Raw genomic sequence first — 25,508 nt, forward strand, 5'->3', positions numbered from 1 at the left:
CACACACGCATGCATACATTTCACAGGGAATCTTCTGGGAACGCAAAGTGAGAAGTGAAGACATTGTTGTGGTAAATATTGCACGATGTTTCAGAAGGATGGTTCAGGCAGCAGTTCCAGAAAAACAGCCTGCGCTTATGGTTTCTGCTCCCACTTGTCCCTGCGGCAAACCACCAAGATATCACACACGCGCATACACACACACACACACACAAACACAGGTGAGAGACCTATCAGCTTCCTCTCATGCTTCTCTCCAGTTTGCCAACTGTGCTGCTCCAGCCCATTATTATTGATGATGGTTTTAATCCTGAGGAAGGAGACTGAAATGAGGGGCTGTCCTTTGATCTCCTCTCTTTGAACGTCAAGTAGCTGTTGCCTGCCTCTGTGTGTGCCCACTCACCCGCACAGTCACACACACACACACACACACACACACACACAAACACACACACACATTTTCCTACTGCATCTGACAGACATGTTAGCCGAAACATCAACTCCTTTAGATCAGTTTAAGAAAATCTGGAGCAGATCCTCTTTTACAGCATGGGAAAATCCATAGCAATCGGTTAATGTGAGGATTTCTCTGCCTCTTAAGCTCCAGCTCCTCCACCCCTGCGTCGTCTCCAGTTAACATATTCATCACCTCTGCACTCTGCTTTGTCTGTCCCTTCCTTGGTCTCTAACACAACAGCAGGTGTGTGTGTGTGTGTGTGTGTGTGTGTGTGTGTGTGTGTGTGTGTGTGTGTGTGTGTGTGTGTGTGTGTGTGTGTGTGTGTGTGTGTGTGTGTGTGTGTGTGTGTGTGTGTGTGTGTGTGTGTGTGTGTGTGTGTGTGTGTGTGTGTGTGTGTGTGTGTGTGTGTGTGTGTGTGTGTGTGTGTGTGTGTGTGTGTGTGTGTGTGTGTGTGTGTGTTGTTTCACTGGGAAAATGAATTGACCTTCAATTAGAAAGAGTATATACAGACAGATCTTTAGTCTGGGAAATGTGCCTTCTCTTCCTCTCACACTCAGTTTCTGACTTGCCGTCAATTATCCAGCCTCATTTTCCCAGCTTCTATTTTTCAGAGGTGCTGAGGGTTTGGCTGAAAAGAGTGGCTTTCCTCCCCTAGACCCTGTAATAGGCTACAGGACAATGTTTAATTTAATGGCTGTGAATTTCCTACAGCCCTGAACAGAGACGTTGCACTCAATAATGCATTCCTTAAGTAAGCGTCTGAGGCATGCATGTGGCTAATTTTGCTGATGGTCTTGTCAAACACTCGGTGGAATACCAGCTCTTCATTAGTTTTCTGATGCAGCTCTGGGCGCATCTTGCTATTTGTAGTGTAGCGGAAGCTCATGAATAACGATCAGGAAAGCATTCAACGCACACTGTTCATTTCTCAGTTGATCCTCGGCCAGGGTCCTGCTTCAAGGAAACAACTTGTTTATCAATTTATCTATAAAACAGGAAATATATTGGCATTTAAAACATCTTTTAAAAAAGTTAGTCCTTGAAACAAAGGCATTGTTGCAGTAATTTTGCAAGTTGCAAGATTTACACAGGTAAAGCAGTTTTATGGTATATTCTGTCTGTCTATCAATGTATTTATCTATCTATCATCTATCTATATATTATATCTATGTATGTAATCTATCGATCAGTGACATCAGAAAAATAACTTAATTATTATTTAATTTCAGACATACTGCGTTAATAAACCGCAAAACCAAATTCACTGACATCTTTACTGTAGTGACATCACATGGGTCTCCTGTGTTATCCCAGCTCTATCCACAGTACAGTACTGCTGGCTAAAATAAAGGCTGTACAACACTGCCCCCAGGGGCTCAGTGTAACACAGCACCGCACCTCTGCCCTTTCTCCCTGCAGTAGCTGTGTGAGAGGCTGGATGTGAAACTACTAGACAGCCTGACCCAATTAACAACAATCGCTGCCATCACTGGCTCTTTTCCAAGAGTTCTTTTCTGAAAGAGCTTGTGAGAATAAATATCTTCGGATTTCCCAGTGTGCTAAATATAAGTGGCAGGGATATAGGCCACCAAAGTCTGGTGGAATCACAATCAAGCCGTCCAGATTTCCCCTCACACCTTCATCAGCCCACGCAAATTTCCAAGAGCAAGCCTGAAATTTGTTTTCCACATGTCAGAATGACTCATATGTTATTACAAAAACAAAGAAACGTGTTGCTCTAGGTCCCTGTCAAAGTGGGTTTGAGGAGGACTTCAGGTGAAAAGCCCCTTGTGGCAGCATCAGGTCCTGAGAATGCTGCTGCAGCCCGTCACTGTGGATCTGGCCATCTGTTTGCCTGTTGTGTCTTTGAACAGGGAATGATGAGTTCGGAGCAAGGTGATGAAGGAAGAGTGGCAAAGTACACAATGATCTCCACAAGATGATCATAACCCCATCACTCTCCATTGTAAAATTAATAAATATCAAAGTTGTTCTTAAAAGTCAGCATTCTATGAAATACCAAGGGGAGGCCCTGCAGTAAATCCCTCCCCAAAAAGCTCAACTACACCACGCTCCACTGTCATTGAACAATCTGAATTTATGAATAACATCATCTGTTTGGGTGGTTATTTTTGTGTATACATGATTTTAAAGTTAGTGAGTCACTCAAGATGTACATTTGTGCTGAGGATGAAAAAGACAGTAGATTGTGATTTTGAACTTTACTTGATATTTTGTTTTAGACTGGCTAATTTATAGTGTAGCATCACCCCGAGGGCAAAGACACTTAAAGTATGAATAGAAAAGTCCGATTTTTTCATTATTGACAGTACTCCTGACTATATATCAGACGATAAGTTGAGGAGAGCTGAGGAAATCGGTCAGGCTTAATCATATACTACAATTACACACACACTACATATGTGTGCATTTTTAAAGGCTGTTTGTCTGACTGAATATCTTAAAATTTGACCATTTTAGGCAGAGTAAATGCATAAATAAAGATGTACTATTCCCCATCAGAATTACATAGTAGCCTACAGGTGAAAAGAATAAGATATATACACAAAAATATAATTGATCATTTAAATGAATCAATACATGTCATTTGCTGTGCTTTTTGGAGAAAAACAACTTCTGGCTAAGTTAAAAATGGATCTGGTGGTGAGGCTCTGCTTTGAAAATGTGAGCTTGTGACCTAAGTAATCCAAGCTATGGAGAAAAATTATAACTTATAAATCTTTCCTGTGGATTAAAAGCATCTCTGTGGTGTTTCTCAAATGATTTAGGTCATCTCAGTTTTCCATTAAGTGTTATCTCAAACTGCAAACATAAAAAGTTGGGTGAATTCAAAATTCCAAGGCAACAAACATCGATACAATTTTAAGTTGGGCAATTAAACAAGTATTTTAAGTTGTGTATTTGAAATGGCTTAACTCTGAATTCTGATTTTTGCCAACTCAAATTTGAAATTGTAATAACTTTGAATCCTTTCTTCTGCTAAGTCTCCCGTAAATGGTACTATCTTATACATTTATATTGTATTAACTTTTAAGACTTCATTCTGCTAACTCTCCCATACGTTATACTAACATATAAATCTACATTGTAATAACTTTTAATCCTTACTTCTGCTAATTCTCCTGTAAATTGTACTACAACAACTCAAAATCCCTGTATCATTTTGACTTCATTGAATTAAAGGTTGCTTACCTGTGTGGACTCAAGCTCAAGCCAGCACAGCCACATGAGAGTGAGACTTCAAGTGCCAACTCAGGAAGCTGTCTCAAAGAATTAAGAGTTTGCAGAACTGCTGTCCCTTGTATTGAACTCCAACTTAAAGCTTTTAAACCAACCAAATTGTTTTGGAGCACACAACTGGCTTGCTTTGCTGTGCTCACTAATATTTTTGCCTAAAATGTCAATAATTGATATTTTCAAGTTTAACCAACTTAAATGACTGTTTTAGGCCAGAAAAATACAAGTTGCCTTTTTTGCAGTGTAGGTATTATTTGTTGAATTGATGCATTACGAATTTAAACAAATTAAATAATTGAAAAATAAGAAGAAGTAAAGGCCTATCAAACAAATACAAACTAATTTCCAAAATGATACAATTTACAGAGATGCCAATTTAATAGCCTTTGTAAAAAGAATTTGACAATCAGGGGAAATATAGTGACCTAAGTTCAAACCCACCACAGAGCAACACAGAAGGGACAGTTACAGCAGGCTAAAGTTTTCTGGATGACTATCTGTGTACGGGACCGTCCCACTCCGCGCTGCTGAATTAGCTATAAAGTGTTTGTGTGGGGCGGGGGGTGCGATCGAGGCGCGTCCACATCCTGACATAAGATCCACTATCGTCAGAGTGAAGAAGGAAAAGAGGCAGGGAGCGCTCCTCCTGTCACCCCGTCCCGGCTCGGCGCGTTGCGGACTGTCATGACGTTCCTTCAGTGCCTGTACAGCGCGCTGCTCGGCATGCGTGACTACTGGATTCGCCTTTGTGAGTAAAACGCCGCCGCTGCGTTTCTCTGTTTGAGAGTCAAGGCATGATGACCGATGGCGAGCTGCGTCAAGACAGTCCAGGGCACGGAAGTTAGATGATGTAGCCTTCAAAATAAAAGCACACGTTATCGGTGAAAGGGGGCAACAAGTACCGAAACACCCAATTAAAATCGGACTCAATGCGAAACACATTTGCATCGTAGCACCTCATAGGACACGTGTTGGCTAAAAGGAGTGCAAGTTAACTACCTGACGGCAGGTCAGCAAAAAAAAGTGCGTCATTGACCTTTACTTTGAAAGCACTTACCGGAAGTTATGTATTCATTGTAAGTTGCTGACAGTAAAACTATCAGCGCCCAACCCAAGCTTTCTGCTTATTCATGCTTCCCATGAAAACACACAAAGTTGCTCATTTTTAATCAGAATAACAATAGGCACGAGCCAATACCACGACCTCACATTATAATTAACCCAGAAATGAATCAATTAAATAAAACATGGGTTCTTAAGAGTTTGATTGTGATAGCTCGGGCTAATTCTAACTAAAATATACTCTAAATGACATTACATTGATTAATCTAACTTGCATGCTGTTTGCTTTCCCCTCCACTTGTGTTAACCGGGAAATTTTGAACACCTTCCAGCTCCCGGTCTATTTCGGTATCATATCTCTGATGGGAGGACGACAGGTGTCATCACACAGAGCAACGCCTTGCCCAGCATCACAACACGTCTCTGCAGAGTCTAGTTATTTAGGTCAAACTCTTGGGGGTGGGGTTGTGGTTGGGGGCGTCTTCTCTACTTGTTAAAGCAAGCCCCACAGGCCTTATGGGAAACGATAGGCTATCACTGGTGCAATATACCAGTTCGAGGCCTGCTAGGGTACATGGAGGGCCTCCCCTACACCCTACTGTGTGACAGACGAGCAGTCTGTGGTCCAATGTCTCCAACCGGCCATCTGTGTTGCAGTTAGTCATGCACACACATCATTCTCGCCACTGATGCCAGGCCAGCTATGCCGCCTGCCCGCTCACCTACCAGCTTTCCGCTCTCTATTTTCAGACGAGGCTCGAAGACCCTCCTGAGCACAACATGCCGCGGATACACACATGCTGTACACACGTGTGTCCAGTGATCCAAGTAGGCCATAGACATGGGATTGTATCATGTAAATGACAGAGTTGGAAGAGGCTCAGCTGTTGACACACTCTTCCAGGAAGTCTTTAAGTGGCTCTTAATTATCAAGCTGTAAATAAAACCACTGCTGTTAAGCTGTTGCATCTGGGTAACAGCTACTGTAACTGTAACACTTTTAAGCTATGAATTACTTTAAATGTGATACAATTCCTTACACTATTCAATTGATTTCTTTGTTTTACTGCCTTTGTTATATTTCTCTGTTCTATTTTGTGCTCATACTAGCTGTACAGTCGTTTTGTTCCCAGCAGAATCCCATTACTGTCTTTGCTGTACCTGCTTCACCCTGAGGGATCGTTAGTTTCCCTCACTTTCATTCACAGATTGTCCCAACCCATCAGTACTGGCTCAAAATTCATCCTGAAAAAGGTTTTCTCCAGGGCACAGTTACACAACCTTATTTTTTAGGGCCAGCTGTTTAAATGTATTGACGTTTAAACTTATAGTGCTGTAAACGGCTTCATGAATGACTGTGCCCAGCGGGCTTTGCTGTAAGTATTTCAGTACAAAAAGGAACATGTTTAGTAACATTTTGCCTTCTGGCTAGACTTTCTCATGTGGATCTGTATCGACCGGTTGAGAAACCAGGTATGCTGCATTTGAGGTTTAACTCCTTTGAGGTGTATTCGCTTCCTTGCTGAGACTTAGGCCTTGTGCACACCTACACTGGTATTTTTTGGTCACGTAGACACAGAGATTTTGGCTTATAACGTCAGAGTGTACGCTGTTCTCTCCTTTGTGAGGAATGAGGTGACATTTTGTGCAATAGCAGACATGGCCAAAATAGTGCTGGTTCTATGTTGTTTACACAATAATGTACAGTTACTCTTCCACTATATTGAAGAACAGAGGCATCCAAATGTGCTACGGAGAGATCGATGTGCCATTGCAACCAGGATGCCTTCCAGTAGTAGTTTTTTTTTCAGGCGTCTGATTGGCCAACTTTTAGGGTTAGGGTTGTAACACCGCGTGTTGGTTTGGCATGGTCTTAACAGTGCTATATTTGTGTTTTCTCATTTTCATTTAGCCAGAGATTTTTGCGCAGTGCTTGTGTGGAGGGGATTTCTTTCAGAAAAACCTAGCCTGGTGAGACCATCCTGTTCTCGCGAGCTCCATTTTATTCTACTCGCAGATCAGTCTGATAACGTGCGACTGAGAAAATTTGGAGCTGTTAAGCCATCAAACAAACTAATCAGCGTTGGTTTTGAGGTGGATTTAAGTGTGACGAAATGAGAAGCGACTGTTCAGTGTAAACAACATGCCGACTTCTGTGGATGAGATGAGCGCAGCTATCGAGCAAGCCTGCCACGTTGATCTGATTGGTTGATTTGGCCTGTATGTTGGTGATAGACAGATGGTTTATCCAATCAGCAACCAGTATTTTCGCCCCTTCCCAAAAGATCTCCAAACGAGATTTCCCAGATGGATATACTGAGCTGATAAGAATAATGCGAATCAATCCATCTGGCAGAGTCAGGTTAAGAAAAACCCTCACAAATACCACAAGGAAACAGATTAAAACAGCTAGTCTGGAAACCGGATCGGATGAATTTGCCACACAAATGCTTCATTTGTTCTGACAGATTTCCAGCTGACCTGGCCATGGACTGACCAATCACAACCATTAATCTTATACATAGCGTGTTTAAGACGACGACTGACAGTGTCCAGTTTGCAGGTCTGTCCAGTTTCACGAAACTCAGATCAAACTGTCAAACTAGACAGCACCGATCAAATATGACGTCATATTATGTTACTGTATTGCCTGTTTCTTACATAAAATGCACTCTGAAATGCATCTTCGCATGCTGTTTAGCTTTAATTTGAGAAAGTTTATGACTCAGCCACCATTGTGTTCCATTGAGCGAGCACTGTTGTTTAGTTGCTGTATCTTGCTTAATTGGAACCGAAAACAAAGTGTGAAAATGACAAGTTTTAGCTCATAATCTGAAATTTCCATAATGTGTCAATATGACATGTAACATTTTACTTTATGCTTGCCTGATTGCAGATGCGTATAAAATACTGAATACAGTGGTTCGTAATGTATGGTCTGAAATGTTGGATGGATACTTTAAGCTCTCTGCTGAGGTCATGTTGTGGTTTATAAGTTTGGATTGATGTAGTGCAGTGGATAGCACTTTGTAAAGTATTTCCAGTTGTCTCAGCTTTGTTGTAGCTCTTTGTGACCATAGGGACCAACAGAGTCAGTCACAGCTTCCAATATCCTCCCCTCCCTCTTTCTGTAACTTTCGCTCTGTCTCTTTCTCTCGCTTCATTTCACTGAGGCTTTATTGCAGTGAGACAGTATTGCCAAAGCACACTCCCATGAGTCTCTCTCCCACCTCTTCTCTATCGATCATGTTCTGTCAATTATCCCGTCATATTTTCCCAGAAACTCTCACTTTTGACAGGTGCTAAGACTTCAGATGCCTCTTTCTATCTTTCATCGTGTCATTTTAAGAAGCAATTATCGTGTTAAAGCCAGGCTTATGAAGTACTCGCCAAGGGAAAGGCAGATATTTTTATTTCAGTCATCCAATGAATGAGGTGCCACATTTACAGTAACTTTGTGTTGACAGGCAACTCATAAACAGTCTCCCTGGCTCAGGGGTAAACAGACCAACGCGTCTTACGTATTTCTCTAAATGTCCCGGCATATTTATTGTTTCTTCTCACTCACTTACTTTTTCTTTACTCAATTTTAGTCTTTCAACTTCTCTCTTTCATCCGTCTCTTAATTCCTCTGTGCTGTGGGCAAAGTTAATTCCAGATTTCTAGTAATCCACATAAAAAGCAGAGTAGAGACAGAAGAACAAAGAGAAAGAGGTCAGGCGAAAATATGGTCGTTAATTAACGGAGCTCGCTGATCCTGTCCTCACTTACCAACTCCTTATCAACACAATATCGTCTCCGGTCTATAAATACACATCACATGCTGTTACTCTTTTGAATTGCACGTACTCTTCATGAACAAATCCCAGTTGTTCAATAATATAATTTAAGTATGAGCAAGAAAGAAAGGAATGTGTAGAATAAGAGTAGCTTTCATATGATGCTAGCTATGCTATAAATCGGTGCAATATCATATTTGATTTCCCATTTCCTCTAACTTAAAAAAAACTTTATAGATGGTTCCAACACTTTGTGTATTAGCCTTTTCTTTTCTTTTCTTTTTGTATAAGTGGGCACAAAAAATAACAGAAAAGATGACAGTTTTGGTCTGATGTTGTTTATATCTGGCCAATTTCTGATGTAGTGTGCCGGGACTCACATCACTTTTGCCATCAAAAATAAATGTATAATAAGTATAATAATATAATATAATAATAATCTAAGGTGACATATACAAAACCAAAAGAAATGCATAATATTGCATAGTTCTCAGTCAAAAGACAATACAAAAGACAATAGACAATACAAACCAAAGTGCAACTCACTCTCTGTATCACTGAGATGGCTGTCCAGTTTCAACATTTAGTGGTAAGGTACCACTCAATGTTTGAAATTTTGTAGAAATGAACAAAAGTACATATAAACAGTGTATTGCCTGAATGTAATGACAGTTATTGTAACTGCTACATCATCATAACAAATGACCAATGGCCTTTTCCATGAACTATGATCACCAGCTCATCCCAAAATGAATTCCATACGTTAAGTGTAATTTAAGCATGAAGTTGATATGTAAGGTATTGAATAAAAAGTTGAAAATGTAACGGATTAAATAAGGATTTTATAGCATCATACTTTACTTTCATTCAGCAGCAATTGAATTGTATTCATTTTTCACTTTTTTCAATTCTGATTTATCACCACTAGAGGGAGCTTCATCCCCAGTTTTAGTGTCAATCCAGCTGGATGTCTCAGCACAGCAGCAAGTCTCAGTTTATGGGGCAACGCACAAGTTTCATCTTGTGGCACTGCTGTCAGGCATTATTTTAGACACACTGTGTGTCTTATCGACACTTCCAGTGTGTTTGTGTGCGTGTTCAAAAGGTAGCAATAGAGGAAATGAGTGTTCAGTGTGTAAGACACTGTACCCCTGAATCATGACTGACATTCATTCTTTGCTTGATGATGTATATGTGCCTGAGAGACATGGAGATCAAACAATGTTCTCAGAGGAGGAATGTTCCTTTGAGCTCCATTAATCCAGTCTGCCATGTCCGTTTCTCAGCCCCCCCCCCCCCCCCCCCCCCCCACACACACACACACACACACACACACACACACACACACACACACACACACACGCAAACACTCAGATCGTTCTCCATGCTCGGGCGTTAATTACAGGGACAGATAAACCCCTGCCTTAGCAACCTATGATGCATGTGAAATACACCTGTGTGTCAGTGGATCAAAGCTTCCATCCTCTAAGGTGGAATTATTATTCAAAGAGGGGATAAATTAAACAGTGCTCTGGTGTCATCTCTCTCTCAGATTCTCTCTCTCTCACACACACCTGCATAATGCTGTCATCCCACATGCTTTGATGGTGCAGGAGTAGGTGTGTTTGACAGGAAACGAGGGCTGGGTCGAGGCATGTGGTGACACACTAGAACTGCATACATGTGGAGTAAAAAGGGGAAAGACACCAGTCGTGGTTGGCAGCTATATCTCAATGGAGCTTCTGAGCATGTGGGTGTGTGTACGGCGCACAAGTGTTAAAGTGTCTGTGTGTGGCTTCTCCGTTTTGCAGCTGCGGGATCAAGCCCAAACCAGGAGGCTCGATGTGGGTAAACTGTGATTTGGCTATCTCTCTTCCTGGAGGAGATAAATCCTAGCCATGCTGGTGTGTTAACCACTCAGTAATTACTTCAGCCTGTCACGACTGTCTGAGAATGCAAGCCAGTGGGAACTTGCACTGTCGTTCTTTCATTGACACAAGGCAACAAGACACACTCAGCATCACTTTTTTACAGCTCAATGTCAGTTTACGGGTGTTTGTCATCAGATTAACAGATGCAGCGCAACTGAATTTAGTTCAGATGTTTATACATCTGTGGATTTACTTACCTGTTATTCCAGCTTGTATGGTTGCAGTTTAATGTGTCATTTGAGCTTCAGTCTTCCTGTTGAATTCAATAACCTAATTGTACAATGTCCGGTGCTTGAAATAAATCATGTTCTGGTGATCCAGATACAAGCCAGGAAAAGAGAAAATTCTTCACTTGCAATATGAAAACCTTCGCTAGATGTCATCATAGCCTCAGCTGCTGTGAAGCATGTCGCCAAGTCAAATTTGTGTAATCTGGAGAAGTGTTGAGTTTGGCCCAAATAATGCGTAACATGACGCTCTGATGCAGTGTGATCTAAAGTAATATATGCAGATGAATTGCACCTGTAGGCACTTGCTAAATATTTGTGCAGAAATTGCTATATCATTGTATCAATCATGTGTAATTATTGTGCTTTTCCACAGCCTGAATCAACAGTGATTTCCTGCCTGGACAAGCTCTAGCGCAGAATAAAAGTCAATGGGATCAATCTGCAGGACTTAAAGCTTTTGTTAGTGGTTGTTAGGTGTTCGTGTTTACTTACGACTTAATTGGTCCCAGCTTGTTATAACCTGGAATGCTTTGATTATAGCCATTTAGGGAGGAAGAGTGGCGTTTGGGTATCTTTTGACACAGGAAGACAATGTCATTCATCCATCTACTCCTGCTCTTGGTTTGAAAAAAACCCAGGAGGGAGGGTAAAAATAAAAGAGGGGCACAGAGAGGAGCTGACAGGGCTACGGCAAACACAAGAAATGGCTGCGGCACTGGACCCCTGCTGTCCCCCACACTGCAGAAAGAACACATACACCAGCTCCCTGCTAAAAAAAAGAAGGAGTCTGTTAGTCAAGGAGTGTTTTCCCGAATGCCAAGATGTAAACAGCGCATTTGGCGTGTCTGATCAGGTGGACACAGGGGCTGCTCTGTCAGGTAGGGGCTGTCCCACTCCCCCCTTTTTGCTCTTCCTGTCAATGTTTTGGCATCACAAGGAGCAAAGGAAAAAGCAAAGCCCCAAAAGGATTTCCTTAGTGTTTACTGTGGATGATCCTCATGGCTCCTGCGTGCTAAAGCTGGGCAAGGCAGGGCCCGCCAAATCAAACCTCTGGGTGAATGAAAAACAGGAGAGGGGTTAGGAGATAGAGTTAAACCCTCCGCCAAGCAGATGCAAAGACGAAACATGCTTTTTGCTCCATTCTCTTGACAGAATGTTGAAAGTTTTTTAGACTTTATTTGACAGCTAAATTGTGGTGTTCATGTTGCTTTCACTGCACAAGAGGGGAGGGAGTATGTTGGAGTAACGCTGAGGAATGGTGCATGTCTGTAAGTGGGTGGTTTGGGCTGTGCAGTGTGGGAGGCCAGGCCCCAGTGCAAATTAAAGACTTCTCTGTGAAAGTCCCAGACTCGGCTACAGTAATGTGTGTGTGTGTGTGTGTGTGTGTGTGTGTGTGTGTGTGTGTATGTGTCTGAGTGACTTAGCCTGTGTGTAAGCGGCCGGCGGGGAATAGACCCAGCCCCCCTCTTTTTATTTTATTAACCAGTCATTAAAAATAAGCCACAACTCACCCCTGATACATACTGAGAGACAGCGAGAGGGAGAGAAAGAATGCATCTCCTCTTTCTCCTCCCTTTCTTTGGGCTTTGCTGCTTCACTAACCAAGTAAAACGGGGAGGAAAGGAGGAAGAGGGGGGAGGCTGCGGGTAAGGGGGACTGATTCCACTCAGGTTTTTTTAAGACACTCTCAGACCCCTCCCCCGTGTAAAGAGTAGCAGGGTTTTTTTTTCAATCCAGGAGGGGAGAGAGAGAGAGAGAAAGAGATGAATGGGGAAAGGAATGCAGGAGACAAACGAGTGCTCTCGGCAGGAGAGTGGGAATGTTGGAGAGACTTTTGTTCCTCCCCCCCCGCAAGATTTTGCGGGGAGTGGATGTAAACACGTAGAAAGAGAGGGAAGACGGGGTGTGAAAAGTCACACCTGAGAGACAGAGCTCTGCAGCATCTATATTCATATTTACCTCTGAGACACGTCTCTGTTGCCCGCTGCTTTCGACACACGCAGATGCACACACATGCAGTAGGTGCCTATAGCTGGCTGCCATCTCGTCTTTCCCTCCGCCCCCCTCCACCCCTTCAACAGGATGTATAGGGTCAGAGGGTCAGGACTGGAAACCACAAAAGACAGTATGCGTCAGTGTAGCCTGGTTCTTGTTCCAAATCCCCCCATAGCCCCTCTTGTACCTCCTACCTTATCCTCTCTTTTTTTTCCCTCATTTTGCTCTTTCTCTCTCTCTGAACTTTCCATCTCTGTCTCTCCATCCGTCCTCCTCCCCTCCCCGCCTGCCCGTTGCTCCACTCATATAGGAGACGCAGAAGGCCTTACGTTTGGTTTTGGGCCCAGATGGCTTTAGCATGCCTCTGGCTGTGGATTAAGCCAGCCAGTGTCTCCTTTCCCCTCCATGTGCAAGTGGTCAGGACAAAGAACGTCAAACAGGGGAGAGGAGGAAGGAATGTGTGTGTGTGTGTGTGTGGGGGGGGGGGTCCAGGACTGTGAAACAACATCCAACGCTGATGTTTCAAGGCATTCCTGGAAGAGTAAACTCAAAGTCTTGTAAAAAAAGAAAAAAAAAACAGTCAGCCAGTTTTCCTGGTACTTTCTGTGCCGAGTCATTTTATGAACCAAGTTATGACCTCTCCTGCTTCTTAAAGATAATCCCCAGAGTGCTTGTCGCATGCACACCACAGAAAGGAGAGGTGAACTTTTGACCACATTCTGCTGCATTTATATGTAAATAGCAGCTGCAGCAAGCAGTGATCCTTCATGTAATGACATGACATCTGCATTGTGTTTCAGCCCTCTCACTTAAGGCCGATTCGTCTGCGTGTGTGTGTGTGTATGCACGCGTATATGTTTGTTAGCATTGTCTTTTTGTCTTCTTTGCTTGGTGTTAGCTATTTTGTCCCAGAGTCCATTACTCCCCAAGCTTGTGGTTATGTTTTCCTATACTCACCGTAACTCCACAGACTTTTAGTTCTTGTGGACAGTCTGTCATGTTTTATCAGGGAGCTGTGTTTAGCACATGGAGACAGTGTGGTGGCAACATTGCTGTGTTGTTGTGGGTATTTTTAGTGTAGCAGACACTGGCCTAAGTGGCCTGTATTATCCACTTAACAACACGAAATGCCAGCATTAAGACTCTGTCCTTTTTCTTTCGCTCTATCCTATCCTAGCTCTGTGTGCTTGACATTAACAAGCTCCATATACTGAGATTTATGTAGACCTAGTCATTGCTCAATCACAAAGCCAGTTTAAGTGAATCACTACCTGATGTCCCCCAGCTGCATGATTCTGTTTTTAGATATGGCTTGTTACAGTTGCCCATGCTGTCATTGCCGGCACATGCGATGTGTCACTCAGTCTACTCTTAAAAGTCTCAGTCAGTTGATGAGCAATGCTGTGGGAAATGAGTGCAGTGAAAGCATGCGTGAGATGTGTGGGTGTGTTAGCTTTAGCGCTCGGGCTAATGCTCAGGTTTATGCCCCACAGAGCAGCTGGAATGTACAGGAACTGAAGGAAACGGCACAGCAAACTTCTCCCCTCGTCCTCTCATCCTTTTTCTCACTTCTCTTTCTATTGTTCTTTCTTTATCTCTCTCCTTCTCCTCTTACGTTAAGTGACTGTGCTCTTTCAACCCCCTGCAGGCATGTCTTTTGGAGAGAAACAAAAGGCTGATGTGTCTCTTCATGTTGTCGTGGACTAGTCAGGGTAAAGCCCTTGCCAAGGAGCAACGGAGAACAATAGAAACGGCCTGGAGCCATCATAGGGTCTAATGGGAAAACTGCCGTCATGTAAGAAAAGTCTTCAGGAGATTAGCTCACATGCTTCAGTAATGTAGAGGAACTTTGGGATCACATATTTATACCAAATCCTGGATGATTATACCTGACAGTGCCACAAAAGTCTAGTTGCTAGTTACAGTGTTGATGTTGACGATTATACTGCTGTTACAGTCAATGTTAGCTATTTTGAGATTTTAGAGGGATATAAAACAATCAGTTACATACTTCAAGAGTGATGTTAGCTCCCCCACAGAGGTAAACTTCAAAGCATCACATCGTCAAGGCAGCAGGGATTGAGACTTTCACTGTAATCCAGTGGATACTTTTCTACAAGCGTCACAACTCCCACAAAATGACCTGTGGTAATATCAGAATTTGATCCGTTCAGTCCAAAATCGGAAGTCTTGCAGAGTTACACGGTTAACTCATTTAATTCTCATTCCAGTTCACCGGAATGCTAAACAAGAAGTAGCTTAAGTAAGTTAAGTAACTTGACCAGCTGAACCTCAACCGAGGCGGTACCAGAAAAGTACCAGGTACTATCCACAGCTTTTGCCAATGGAAACGAGTCAAGTTGAGTAGAGCTGCAACATGCAGTGGAAATATTGGGCAAATGTGATCACTAAAAGTATTTGTTTAGAATGTGAACTCTCATTTCCTGCCCCATTAGTTTTTAACTCTCGGCATGTCTCTCCTTGCCTGTCACTGATTGACAGGGGGAAGAGAGCATCAGGCCTTAAAAGAGGAATGCAGGTAACCAGGCTCTATTTGAACTTGAAGCTCAGGAAAGTGGGTTAAGTGAAGTGAATCTGTTGCCTAACAGCGAGCAGCTGCTTACCAGATTTAGCGGTGGCTGACAGTTGTAAACACACTCTTATCTAGTGATTCTGGAGAAACAATGCCAGAGTGGTTACCCACTGTTGACACAGGTTTCTGTCAAAACGGGCACACTGAGTACACAGCTTTGTTGATAGCACTGTTGGTCTGAGAAGACCAGAGGCAAATTGAACAAATGTTTTGTGCTGATATGCATGCCTATGTTTTACTCAAGAAAAACAGTTAATGCAGGATGTTTACAACACTGGCACCATTTGCATTGAGAGCTCCCACCCCAACAAGCACTCACACATGCTAAATATACTTCTTTAAATGGGCAGAGTACCAACTTCCACATGCATACACACAGAGGCGCACACAGTGAGCTATTGTGTCTGAGAGAGTTCAGGCATCTGGAGAGCAGAAAGCCTCTGTGGTGACCTTTGACCTCTGGTGGCTGAGAGGCGTAGACTGACATGAGGGTCTGACTTTCAGGTGAGTCACAGGGCTGTCAGAGGACTTTTAAAGGATCATTGTATACAGTGTGTGGAGGCTTTGTTGTGTCTCTGTAGTATTAACTGATAAGCAGTGATGAACAACCTGTTATGCTAGATTATTTTAACACATCATAACACTTTGAATCTCAAGGCTTCTGCAATTCTTTGTCTTTCTTTCTTTATTTTTTTTTTTACAGTACTCATAGGAGCCTACTGGAAGACGTGTTGAGTCAATTACTTTGTGCTTTGCATCGCTGTATTGTTGTTCACAACAGAAGTGTAATGTCAACCTGTGTGAACCGCTCAGGTTATTGTCATCTCACCTGGCACTGTCCCGGAAACCCAGTGACAAGCTTTTTTGACATGGATCCAAGACAAACTGGTTGGTAGAGTTCAGTACTCAGCAGCACAAAGCCCATGCTTCAGGGCAAGAGTTATTATTGGATGTTAATTTACAACACAGTAGCACCCAGTTGTTCACGCTTTGCAAAACTGGTGTTTATTTGATTTTTAATTTACACTAGCTGCGACCCATTATTCCGGCCGTGTTTTCTTGTTGGCTGGTGTTTAGGTGGGTGTCAGTGCAGCTGCAGTGTACCCTGTCAAGGTAAACAAATGGCCCAGCAGAAGCTTCCCTCTGCTTGCTGCTGGTAAAACGCCAAGCCTCCCAGCAAACTTCATGTTGCTATGTGTCGCCATGGTGACGACATCACAAAGGACTCCAGCTGGTTTTCTATGCGTGTGTGCGTTTGTGTATGACAGAAAGATAGGGAGAGAGGGAGATGGACAAATGGACAGAGAGTGAGCAGACGGAGCCAGGCAGTAATTCCTGGATTTACCCCCTCCTCCTCCTCCCCCTCCGCCTCCTCCGCCTCCTCCTCCTCCTCCTCCTCCGTCTTGCTCAGCTCCTCTTCTCTGTTCAATATTCTCTGCCCTCTCCCCTCTGGCAGACCCTCATCCCAAACATAGTGCAGCTGGGCTCAGCTGTCAATGTTCCCCCATACAGACCGCCCCCTTTCCGGGCCTTTGTATTTGTTTGGATGATGGTGGATTTGCCCTTGGCCCCCGCATGGGGGAGCCCGTTCCTGTTAGCTAGCCTCTTAAACCAAACCGTCTGCTCTTTGAAGTGGCCTATCACACAGATACACAGATCGGAGATTACAAGGCAGCTGTCTGCCTTCAATCTGTCTAGTAACATGAACATGATGAATAAATAAAGGAAACACCTATGCAGCAGACACAGTGATCAACAGAGCCAAAAAAGAAGAGGTGGCTAGCAAATCGGTTTTTGTTCTGAGGGCAGGATAGATGAATAGAGACTGTGCTGTGTCTCAGGGGAGAGAAGAGGGCTTTCTTTGATATTATCAAGCCCAGAGGTGGGGGAGTGCTCTGCCAAGAAGAAATGCTATTCACACCAACTTGTCGGCATGGGACTTTTGAAGTATTTGTCAAAAGAGGGATTTGGCAGAGAGCCACTAGAGTTTTGTCATTCACAAACTCTTCTCTCTGGTATGACAATGCTCGCAGCAGGCTGCACCTACCTCTGTGAGGGAGGAGAGATGAAAATCCACAATTCCCTTTTCCATTAAGTGAGAGGAAGTTGTTCTCGGTTCAAGAGAGAACATGAATGATGTCTTTTTTGCTCTGTGATCAAAGCTCCACTAACCTGATATTATGGAGTGCCAGAAAACTTATTTGTGTGTGCTCATCAGTGGTTGGTGAAGAGAGTTTTCTACATTCCTTTTTAAGGGTCTGAAGGTATCTTGCATTACATTCTTACTTCACTCTGTCCTTGACTGTGTGCATGGGAGGTCCAGGGCTGTGAAGCTTGAGGATCAAACTATTTTCTTATCATTTCTGTGGAAACTGGAAACTTGGCTGCTGTTTTATCAGAACAGTAGTGTTGGTCAGCTTTCCCCTCACTCTTGTCAGACAGGCAAGAATTAGAAGATCCACTTTTTTTTTTTAAGTTTAGAGTTTTTTGTACATTGGCACTTTAAATACATTCATTTTGCTAAATGTTCGATGACACACTCGTAACTTCCAAGTCACTGACATTGGCCATGTCACTGTTGACAACAGCTCCTGATGAATGGAGAGCATATCAGTGGCAGGAAGCCTGTGGGCTCCCTTGATGTGGAGAGGTTGAAACGTTAAGCTGGGTTGTGTCAATGTTATTTGTGTGCCTCCGTGCCTGCGTGTGCATGTCTGCTGGCCCGCGTGCGCATACATGTGTGCGTGGGCATGTTCCGACTCCCGGGTGTGTTTACTTAACCTGTCTTGGCATTCAAAACCCCCCGTCATTCTCCAGCGTGTCTGGCTCTTGCGGTGACAGCTAGGTGGGACATGACGCGCCGTCTCCTGTTTCATACAGCGCTTTATTGAGCAGATGAAAACCCTCTGTTCTTTAGCCCTTCTCTGGGCCTGATAGGAGAACACACACATATACAATCATCCATCACGCACATGCACACACACACACACACACACACACACACACACACACACACACACACACACACACACACACACACACACACACACACACACACACACACACACACACACACACACACACATGCACACACACACACACACACACACACACACACACACACACACACACACACACACAGTGTGACTTTTAGATGACTTCAGGGGATAGAAGCTGTGAAAGGGGCTGACATTCTATCCTTTGAACCTCCACGCCTGATAGGGGCAGGACCTCACCCTTTCCCCTTTGCGTGAGTGAATTTGTGTGTTCACTGTGTATTTTTTGTTCTCTTGTGGGTCTGTACTCAGTGACCTTTCTGAAGATTAGCCCTGGTTTTGGACCATATTCCCTAGACATCTGTAAAAAGTTGAGACAGTGCTGCATATCGCGGCATGCTCAGACAATCCTGCCTAACATGTCTTTGACAGTAATTCCCACATATACAGTATCTCTCAAAACATGTGCCTGTTAGCCATATAAGGATATACACGTCATCTTCTTTGTCTTTCTTGTGGTTTGTTAGCCAACCATCAAAGGCACTCATATTAGCAACTGTGATCTCATCTCAATGCAGCATTCATCCTGTCTGAGTACTTTCCAGCTTGTCAAAACCTGACTGAAATGTCGTCTGGGGTCATCCAATCAGTGCTGCCGGGGCAGGAGGAGGGAGGGCAGCAGATGACTCTGACAAACCAAGAGGATGAAGTCAGCCCTCTGTTCACCTCCAATATGTTATGGCCTCTCTGAAGCTGTCAGTGAGATGGCAAGACACAAAGCAAACAACATCCTGCTCTAATAGTTTTAGACATGGCTGCTCGTGCTGGGTGTGGTTGGCAACAGTTGTCTGCCGCACACAGAGCAGCAATCCCGCCACGGTAGGATGTTTGTCTTTTGTAGGGATTAAACGGGATCCAGGAAACCCGGTGTCCTAGTTTTGAGGCAGAGCAGAGAGAGAGGCAGCGACCTAGTTTTGATGATAGCACCAGGCCAGGAAGGAGATTCCAAGGCATAATATAGTTAGGAGGTGGCTGTTTTTGTCTTTCTTCAAAAAGAGTTTTGTTTTTTTTGTCTGTTGGCATGTGTCTCTACACAGGCTTACGAGTCAGTTTGTGTGAGAGGCTCTATTGTCTGTGCCGAACATGTAGCTGTAACCTGAGAGGGAGAGAGCACTGACAGAAAGAAGGAGATTATTACTGAGCAGCACTGTGATGCTTTTTAATATCTATTTGCATGGATTTAATACGAAGCCTTGGGAGTGTACTGAGCTCTCTGGCTGTCTTCTGCAGTGTAATTTAACTAATGTGCTTTATCAGAAATATAATTTAACTTCTGTGCAATTGTGTGTGCAAACAACAATAAGGCACAACAAACACGCAAGGCTATATTTGGCACCTTCAAATTGTTCTGGATGTGTACAGTAAGTACGGAGAGGGCTTAACCATCTAGATCAGTGGGTCAAGTGGCTGACATACTAATCCTATTACTAGACGAGGCTCTGATTTGTTAAAGTTGCCCCTAATCTACTGTCCATTTTGACTCCAACACAAGGACCTAAGACCTCTGGGTAAACTGTCAATGTGTCAGCTGTTCAAAGTCATTTTTCTCTCAGGCAGCAACTCATATATATAGTCCATTATTCATCCACTTTTTTTCATTTTCTATGTCGTATTTTCATGCTTTCATTCACATTTTTTTAATTTAAAATTTCTGCTGGTTATTGTATTTAATACATACATATTTAATATTGTATTTATCTTGTTTATATTTATATTTCGCCCGCTTTATCATTCGTCATTATTTTCAGCAGAGGCATAGATAGTCTCTTGTATAGGTTCAATTAAAAAAAAACTATTTCTTTATATTCCCCATAATGCAACTCAATCCTGCCTCCTAAAAAACTTTTTCAAACTCTACATCTCCAGTTTGTAATCCATGTTTTTCAAAGACTGTATAGTACTGAGTACTGAGGAGTGAACTGAACTTCCTGTGTAAAATTGTTGCACTTATGTTTCATTTAACAGATTAACAGCTCCTGTGAGATGTACTTTCATCTTTCTCTTTCCTTCCTGTAGTGTCATCATGCATCACCACCTACAAGAAGACGCCTCCCCCAGTCCCACCACGGACCACCCCGTCCAAACCCTTCATATCCATTACGGCACAGAGCAGCACCGAGTCTGCTCAGGATGCCTACATGGACGGGGGCTCGGGCCCGCGGACTGGCATCAGCTCTCAGACGGGCCTGTCCAACTCCACTGAGAGCATCGACAGCATGAAGGCCCTGACGGCAGCTATAGAGGCAGCCAATGCTCAGGTGCACGGCCCTGCCAGCCAGCACGTCACCAACAGCACCATCACTATCACTGCCACCGCCACCACCTCTGCCGTCGCTCACGTCTCCGCAGACAGCAAGGCGCAGAGGGAGGCACTCCGCAAGTGCCTCTCCATAGGGATCCAGGTTTGTGGATGAGCCAGGGTTTCTGTTGAATTTCTAAAGTAAAACTCAGGCATGAGGTTTGACAGCTTCTCCCCTCCTCCTAGGTGGACCCGGAGGAAGGAGAGCCGACGGAGGAGCAGTCTAAATTCCAGTCGATAGGAATTCAGGTGGAGGATGAGCGATGGTGAGTAGAGATAGAAAGAAGGGGTTGTAAAAGTGAAACTGGATAAGTCTGGTGGGAGGGATGAGGCAGAGATAGCATGCCCAGGAAGACAACTTGTGAAGACAGAGAGAGGTTTGTAGTGTGCAGTGCAAGCTTTTGCCCCCTGCACTGGCTTTCCTGCAGCAGCTGTCCCCAGTTCAGCGGAGGTTGGTGTCAGAGCCCCCTCAGCCAGGGGCCCCAAGTGACAGCTGGGCCAGAGGATGTGGTGCAGGGAGCTGGGAAGGTGGAGGGGGTGAGTTGACAGCCATCTGTTGCTCCAGTCATTGTGATTCAGGCTACTTTCAGGCTGTGTGTGTGTGTTTGCGTGGGAGGGAGGGAGAGAGGGAGAAAAAGGGAGGGAGTTTTATTGGGTTTGTTTAGTTCTGAGAGTACTGAGAGACTGCTGTGCTGTCAGCTACAGCCTCTCATTCTGCAACATGTTCCCAGTTTGAAGAGAAGCAGCCTAGTGTGCATGCTGTTTCATTAGCTCACATTGCAGCAGGCTTATCGAGAACCTCTGTCGGGACACACAGACTTTTATGGTTTCTTTGTCTGCCTTGGTTCACCCTGTCAAAACAGTGACCTTCTGTTTGGTGAAGCAAGTTGACCGATTTAGCCACGGTACTGGTTTTGTGCTGTAACCAAGGCATGCTTCGGGAATTCAAAGAGACATCACCTTTAATCAAAGGTCACAGTGAGGGCTGAGTCCAACACTTTTAAACGCACACTTACTCAGTGTCAGGGAATGTGAGGGGCTTTCTGAAAGGGGAGGTCTCAGCTGACTGACCAAGCTCTGAGTTCCCGGACTTGCCAAGACAAATATTAACCTACCCAGACACCTTCTATTCTGCGGAGGCTTGGATCCTATGCAGCACTGCAGGTTGTGCATTTATCTGGTTAATGTTTGGAGTGGGACGGAGGGTAATTTTGATTGTTTACCTGTTGGCATGCATCGTGTGTATTGGTCCATTCGTGTGCGTGCGTGCATGCGTGCGTGCGTGCATGCGTGCGTGCGTGCGTGCGTGCGTGCGTGTACCTGGGAGGTCTGGGCATGCTGCCTCTTACATTAGATTCCCAGACAGTGAGAGTGCCAAACTCCTACGGCCTCGCTCCAGTGCTCAAACTGCCGTATTTGTGTCTGTGTGTATGTGAGAGAGTCTGTGTGTTTATACGCACGCAGCAGTCACAGGTCATAACCTCACCTCGTTGTTTGAACTAGGATTAAGCGAGAGGGAGTGGGAGGGAGCTGTAAAAGAAAAGAACACAACAGACAACTTGCTTGTCTTTACACAGATTTCTTTTTGTACTGAAATGTTTGGAGTTTAATATATATATATATATATTCACGTATTATATTTATTCCCTCACACATGTATAGTCCACTTTTAGAGGCATTTCGTCTCTCTATATGTATATATAAAAACTGCTAGTAAGGGCCTTGTGAGGGTCTGGGGTTGGTGGTCACCAGATGGCTTTGCAGTCACAGGGGTAGTGGGGTATTGCTCTGGTCCTAGTGACTAAACCATATGCACAACCATCTTAAAAAGTCAACTTAAGAAACAGCTAGACCTCTCTGTCATTTTATTTTTGTCTTAGCAGACTGAAGGTTTGTCATTACTGACATAAGGCAAACAAACAGGAAGCCTCAGGCGCATATGCAAAGTTAAATGTAAAAGTGTGGTGCGCAATAGCCTGAGCGGCCGTGTGGTGTTTTCTGTCATCCAACATATCTCTTTCAGCTAGTTCTGGCACTTCTTTCTATATCCAAATAAGACACCGGGCTGGTTTTGTTAATAGAGGCTTTAGTATTTCCTCATGTTTGTGGTTTGTACCATGCTCTGTGCATATGAGAGGAAAATTCATTTTAAGTAAAAAACTAGAGGTTAAGAGGCCCTCTGAAAGCGGCAACATATGGAATGCAAGACTCCACCTCTGTTGTGATTTACAACTTTCCATCATGTTCACCACATGAATGTAATGAGAACATGGACTTTCTGCATTTTTATGTGCACTTTTCCCCCTGCATACCATCATGATATTTTACAGTCCCTTCTCTCTCTCACATTGACTTTTCTCTTTAAAGGCCTTTCCTTGTGCTTCTGCCTGCCTCCTGTCTATTGATATGTCTCTGTGTCTGGGCTGTGTTTGGCCTTGCCTGTTTCTGCCCCTGCAGGAAGTTGTTAGCAGGCTGATAGAAAGCAGGCTGAGGTCATTAGAAGTGAACACCTGCTCAGAGGAGTTACTCTTTAACTGCTCTTCACACACACTCGCACTCGCAGGGCTGGTTGTACACACACATAAAGCACATGCACACTGTGTTTGATCTAGCTGCAGCCCCTCCCTTGTTCCTGCTCCCTCTTTTTCTGTTCACGGAAGAGGAGAGATGAATGAGAAAAGAGGCGATAGAGATGAATGTGTAGCTTCAAGGAGGAGTGTGCGTCCGGAGACGGGACGAGGCAGAGGTTATGGAGCTATGATCATTTGTGTGTGTCGTGCTGCAGGCAGGTCAAGCTGAGGTTCAGAGGACTGTTGGCGTGTTTGGATCAGAGTGCAGCTAGCAGGCTAGCAATTCAATCTTTTTTTTTTTGTCTGGTTTGGCAAAGTTGTTACTTCTTACCTATTTGCTGCTAAGATGAGTCATGCTTGGTATACCACAGTTAAAAGGTGTGCACGAGGACATATGTGATGACTCTTCTGCTTTTGTTCGCTCTTTGTTTGTATCTTTGGAGCCCCTGTTCATGCGAACCCTTATGTGTGTTTATCAAAGTGTATCTCTTGTTTGCGCTCTGGTACAATTTTGTACTTGTTAATAAAAGATGCGCTTTGAGTCAAGTTTCACTTTGAGTTGTAATCTTGCAGTGATTAGACTGCTGGCTCCTCCAATCACTGAGCTGTTAGCTGGCAATGCTCCACCCAACACCAGCATCCCTCTGGTGTCCCATTCATTAGTGGGGTGGTGAGCTGCTCTATAGAACATAGCCAAATTTGTGTATGTTTGTGTGAGTATGTTGATTTAATCTTAGCACACAAGTGTGTGTCTGCTGTTGTACATAGTACGGAGGGACTTGGCAAAGGCTGCTCAACAGCGGCACAAAGCCTATGTCAAATATGACATGGCACACCCAGCTGTAGAGAGGGGTCCCAGGTGTGTGTGTGTGTGTGTGTGTGTGTGTGTGTGTGTGTGTGTGTGTGTGTGTGTGTGTGTGTGTGTGTGTGTGTGTGTGTGTGTGTGTGTGTGTGTGTGTGTGTGTGTGTGTGTGTGTGTGTGTGTGTGTGTGTGTGTGTGTGTGTGTGTGTGTGTGTGTGTGTGTGTGTGTGTGTGTGTGTGTGTGTGTGTGTGTGTGTGTGTGTGTGTGTGTGTGTGTGTGTGTGTGTGTGTGTGTGCGCGCGCGTTCGTGTGCGTGCCCGCCCCAGAGCAAGGCTTGTGGTGAGACAGACAACTGCACACTCTGTTACTTTTGAATGAGCCAGGTGACAAAACACACACACACATAAGCACACACACACAAAAGTTGTTCCACACTACAAAAGCTATTCATCGCTATCGGTGATGTGATTGCCGTGATCATTTAAATCTCTGATACTGGGATCACCTCCAAGAACAGTGTGTAAACAATATTATCATAATTGCTGCTAAAAGGGAGACACTAATGTGGTATAACTATACAATTTCAGTATGTGTTATCACTCACATAAAATCAGATATTTAAACAGTTCTCTGCTTCCTTTTCTAGTTACCGCAGGATGACCCGCTCCAACAGTGTAACCACGGCCGTGCAGGCTGACCTCGACAACCCCACGGGCACCCCAGAGCTGCCACTGCGCCACTGTGCCACCATGCCGCGCCAGCACTCCCGCGATGCGGCTTCTTCTACTGTCAGCATTCAGGGGTCGGGGAACCACTACCATGCTTGTGCCGCTGACGACTACGGGGACGTGGGGTTCGACCCTTCGATCCTGCCCCCTCCAGACCCATGGATGGACGCGGAGCCGGAGGCGGAGACTCTAGAGGCTGTCGGAAGATCGGTGTGCCCCCGTGACGGACGCTGGTTCCTCAAGTTGCTGCAGGCAGAGACAGAGCGTATGGAGGGCTGGTGTCGACAGATGGAGAAGCATGAGGTGGAGAATGAGCTGCCTGATGAGAGTGAGTTGTGTCATATAGGATCTGTTTTACACTGATATAAGGTACTCCTCTCCTCTCCTCTCCTCTCCTCTCCTCTCCTCTCCTCTCCTCTCCTCTCCTGCTCTATTCATGGCACTGGACCACAATAGCTGCTTGTTCCTGTCTCAGGCCCTCTGGCCTCAACTGACATACCGTGCATACTTATCAATAGTCCGCTGCTAGCCACACATCTGTCCTTTTAGACACACTGTATAATGAACTCTCACACAGACACAGCGAAGAGGTTTCTCTCAGCGTTCCTCCAGGCACTATTTGATATTGACATAACACACAGACACACACTGCAGAGCATGTCTAGATACATGTTTTATGCACATACACTCACATACACACATCAGACCAGGCAAGCCTCAGGCAGCAAGCCCTGTATTTGTACCTGTC

General features: G+C 44.3%; 1 protein-coding gene across 2 annotated transcripts in view; it reads left to right on the plus strand.

The window, feature by feature from the left end:
* The window catches only part of dlgap1b (discs, large homolog-associated protein 1b), a gene marked incomplete at its 5' end in the record, with an annotated part of 40,878 nt that overhangs the window by 12,772 nt on the left and 2,598 nt on the right, over positions 1-25,508 (plus strand). For both annotated transcript variants that reach the window (XM_083936143.1, XM_083936144.1), the window contains 3 exons: positions 20,378-20,763; positions 20,847-20,926; positions 24,679-25,088. In XM_083936143.1, the coding sequence (XP_083792269.1) occupies positions 20,378-20,763; positions 20,847-20,926; positions 24,679-25,088 (876 nt within the window). The remainder of the gene's footprint in view (positions 1-20,377; positions 20,764-20,846; positions 20,927-24,678; positions 25,089-25,508) is intronic.

The sequence above is a fragment of the Echiichthys vipera genome, assembly GCF_963691815.1.
Source record: "Echiichthys vipera genome assembly, chromosome: 21".
Classification (NCBI taxonomy): domain Eukaryota; kingdom Metazoa; phylum Chordata; class Actinopteri; order Perciformes; family Trachinidae; genus Echiichthys; species Echiichthys vipera.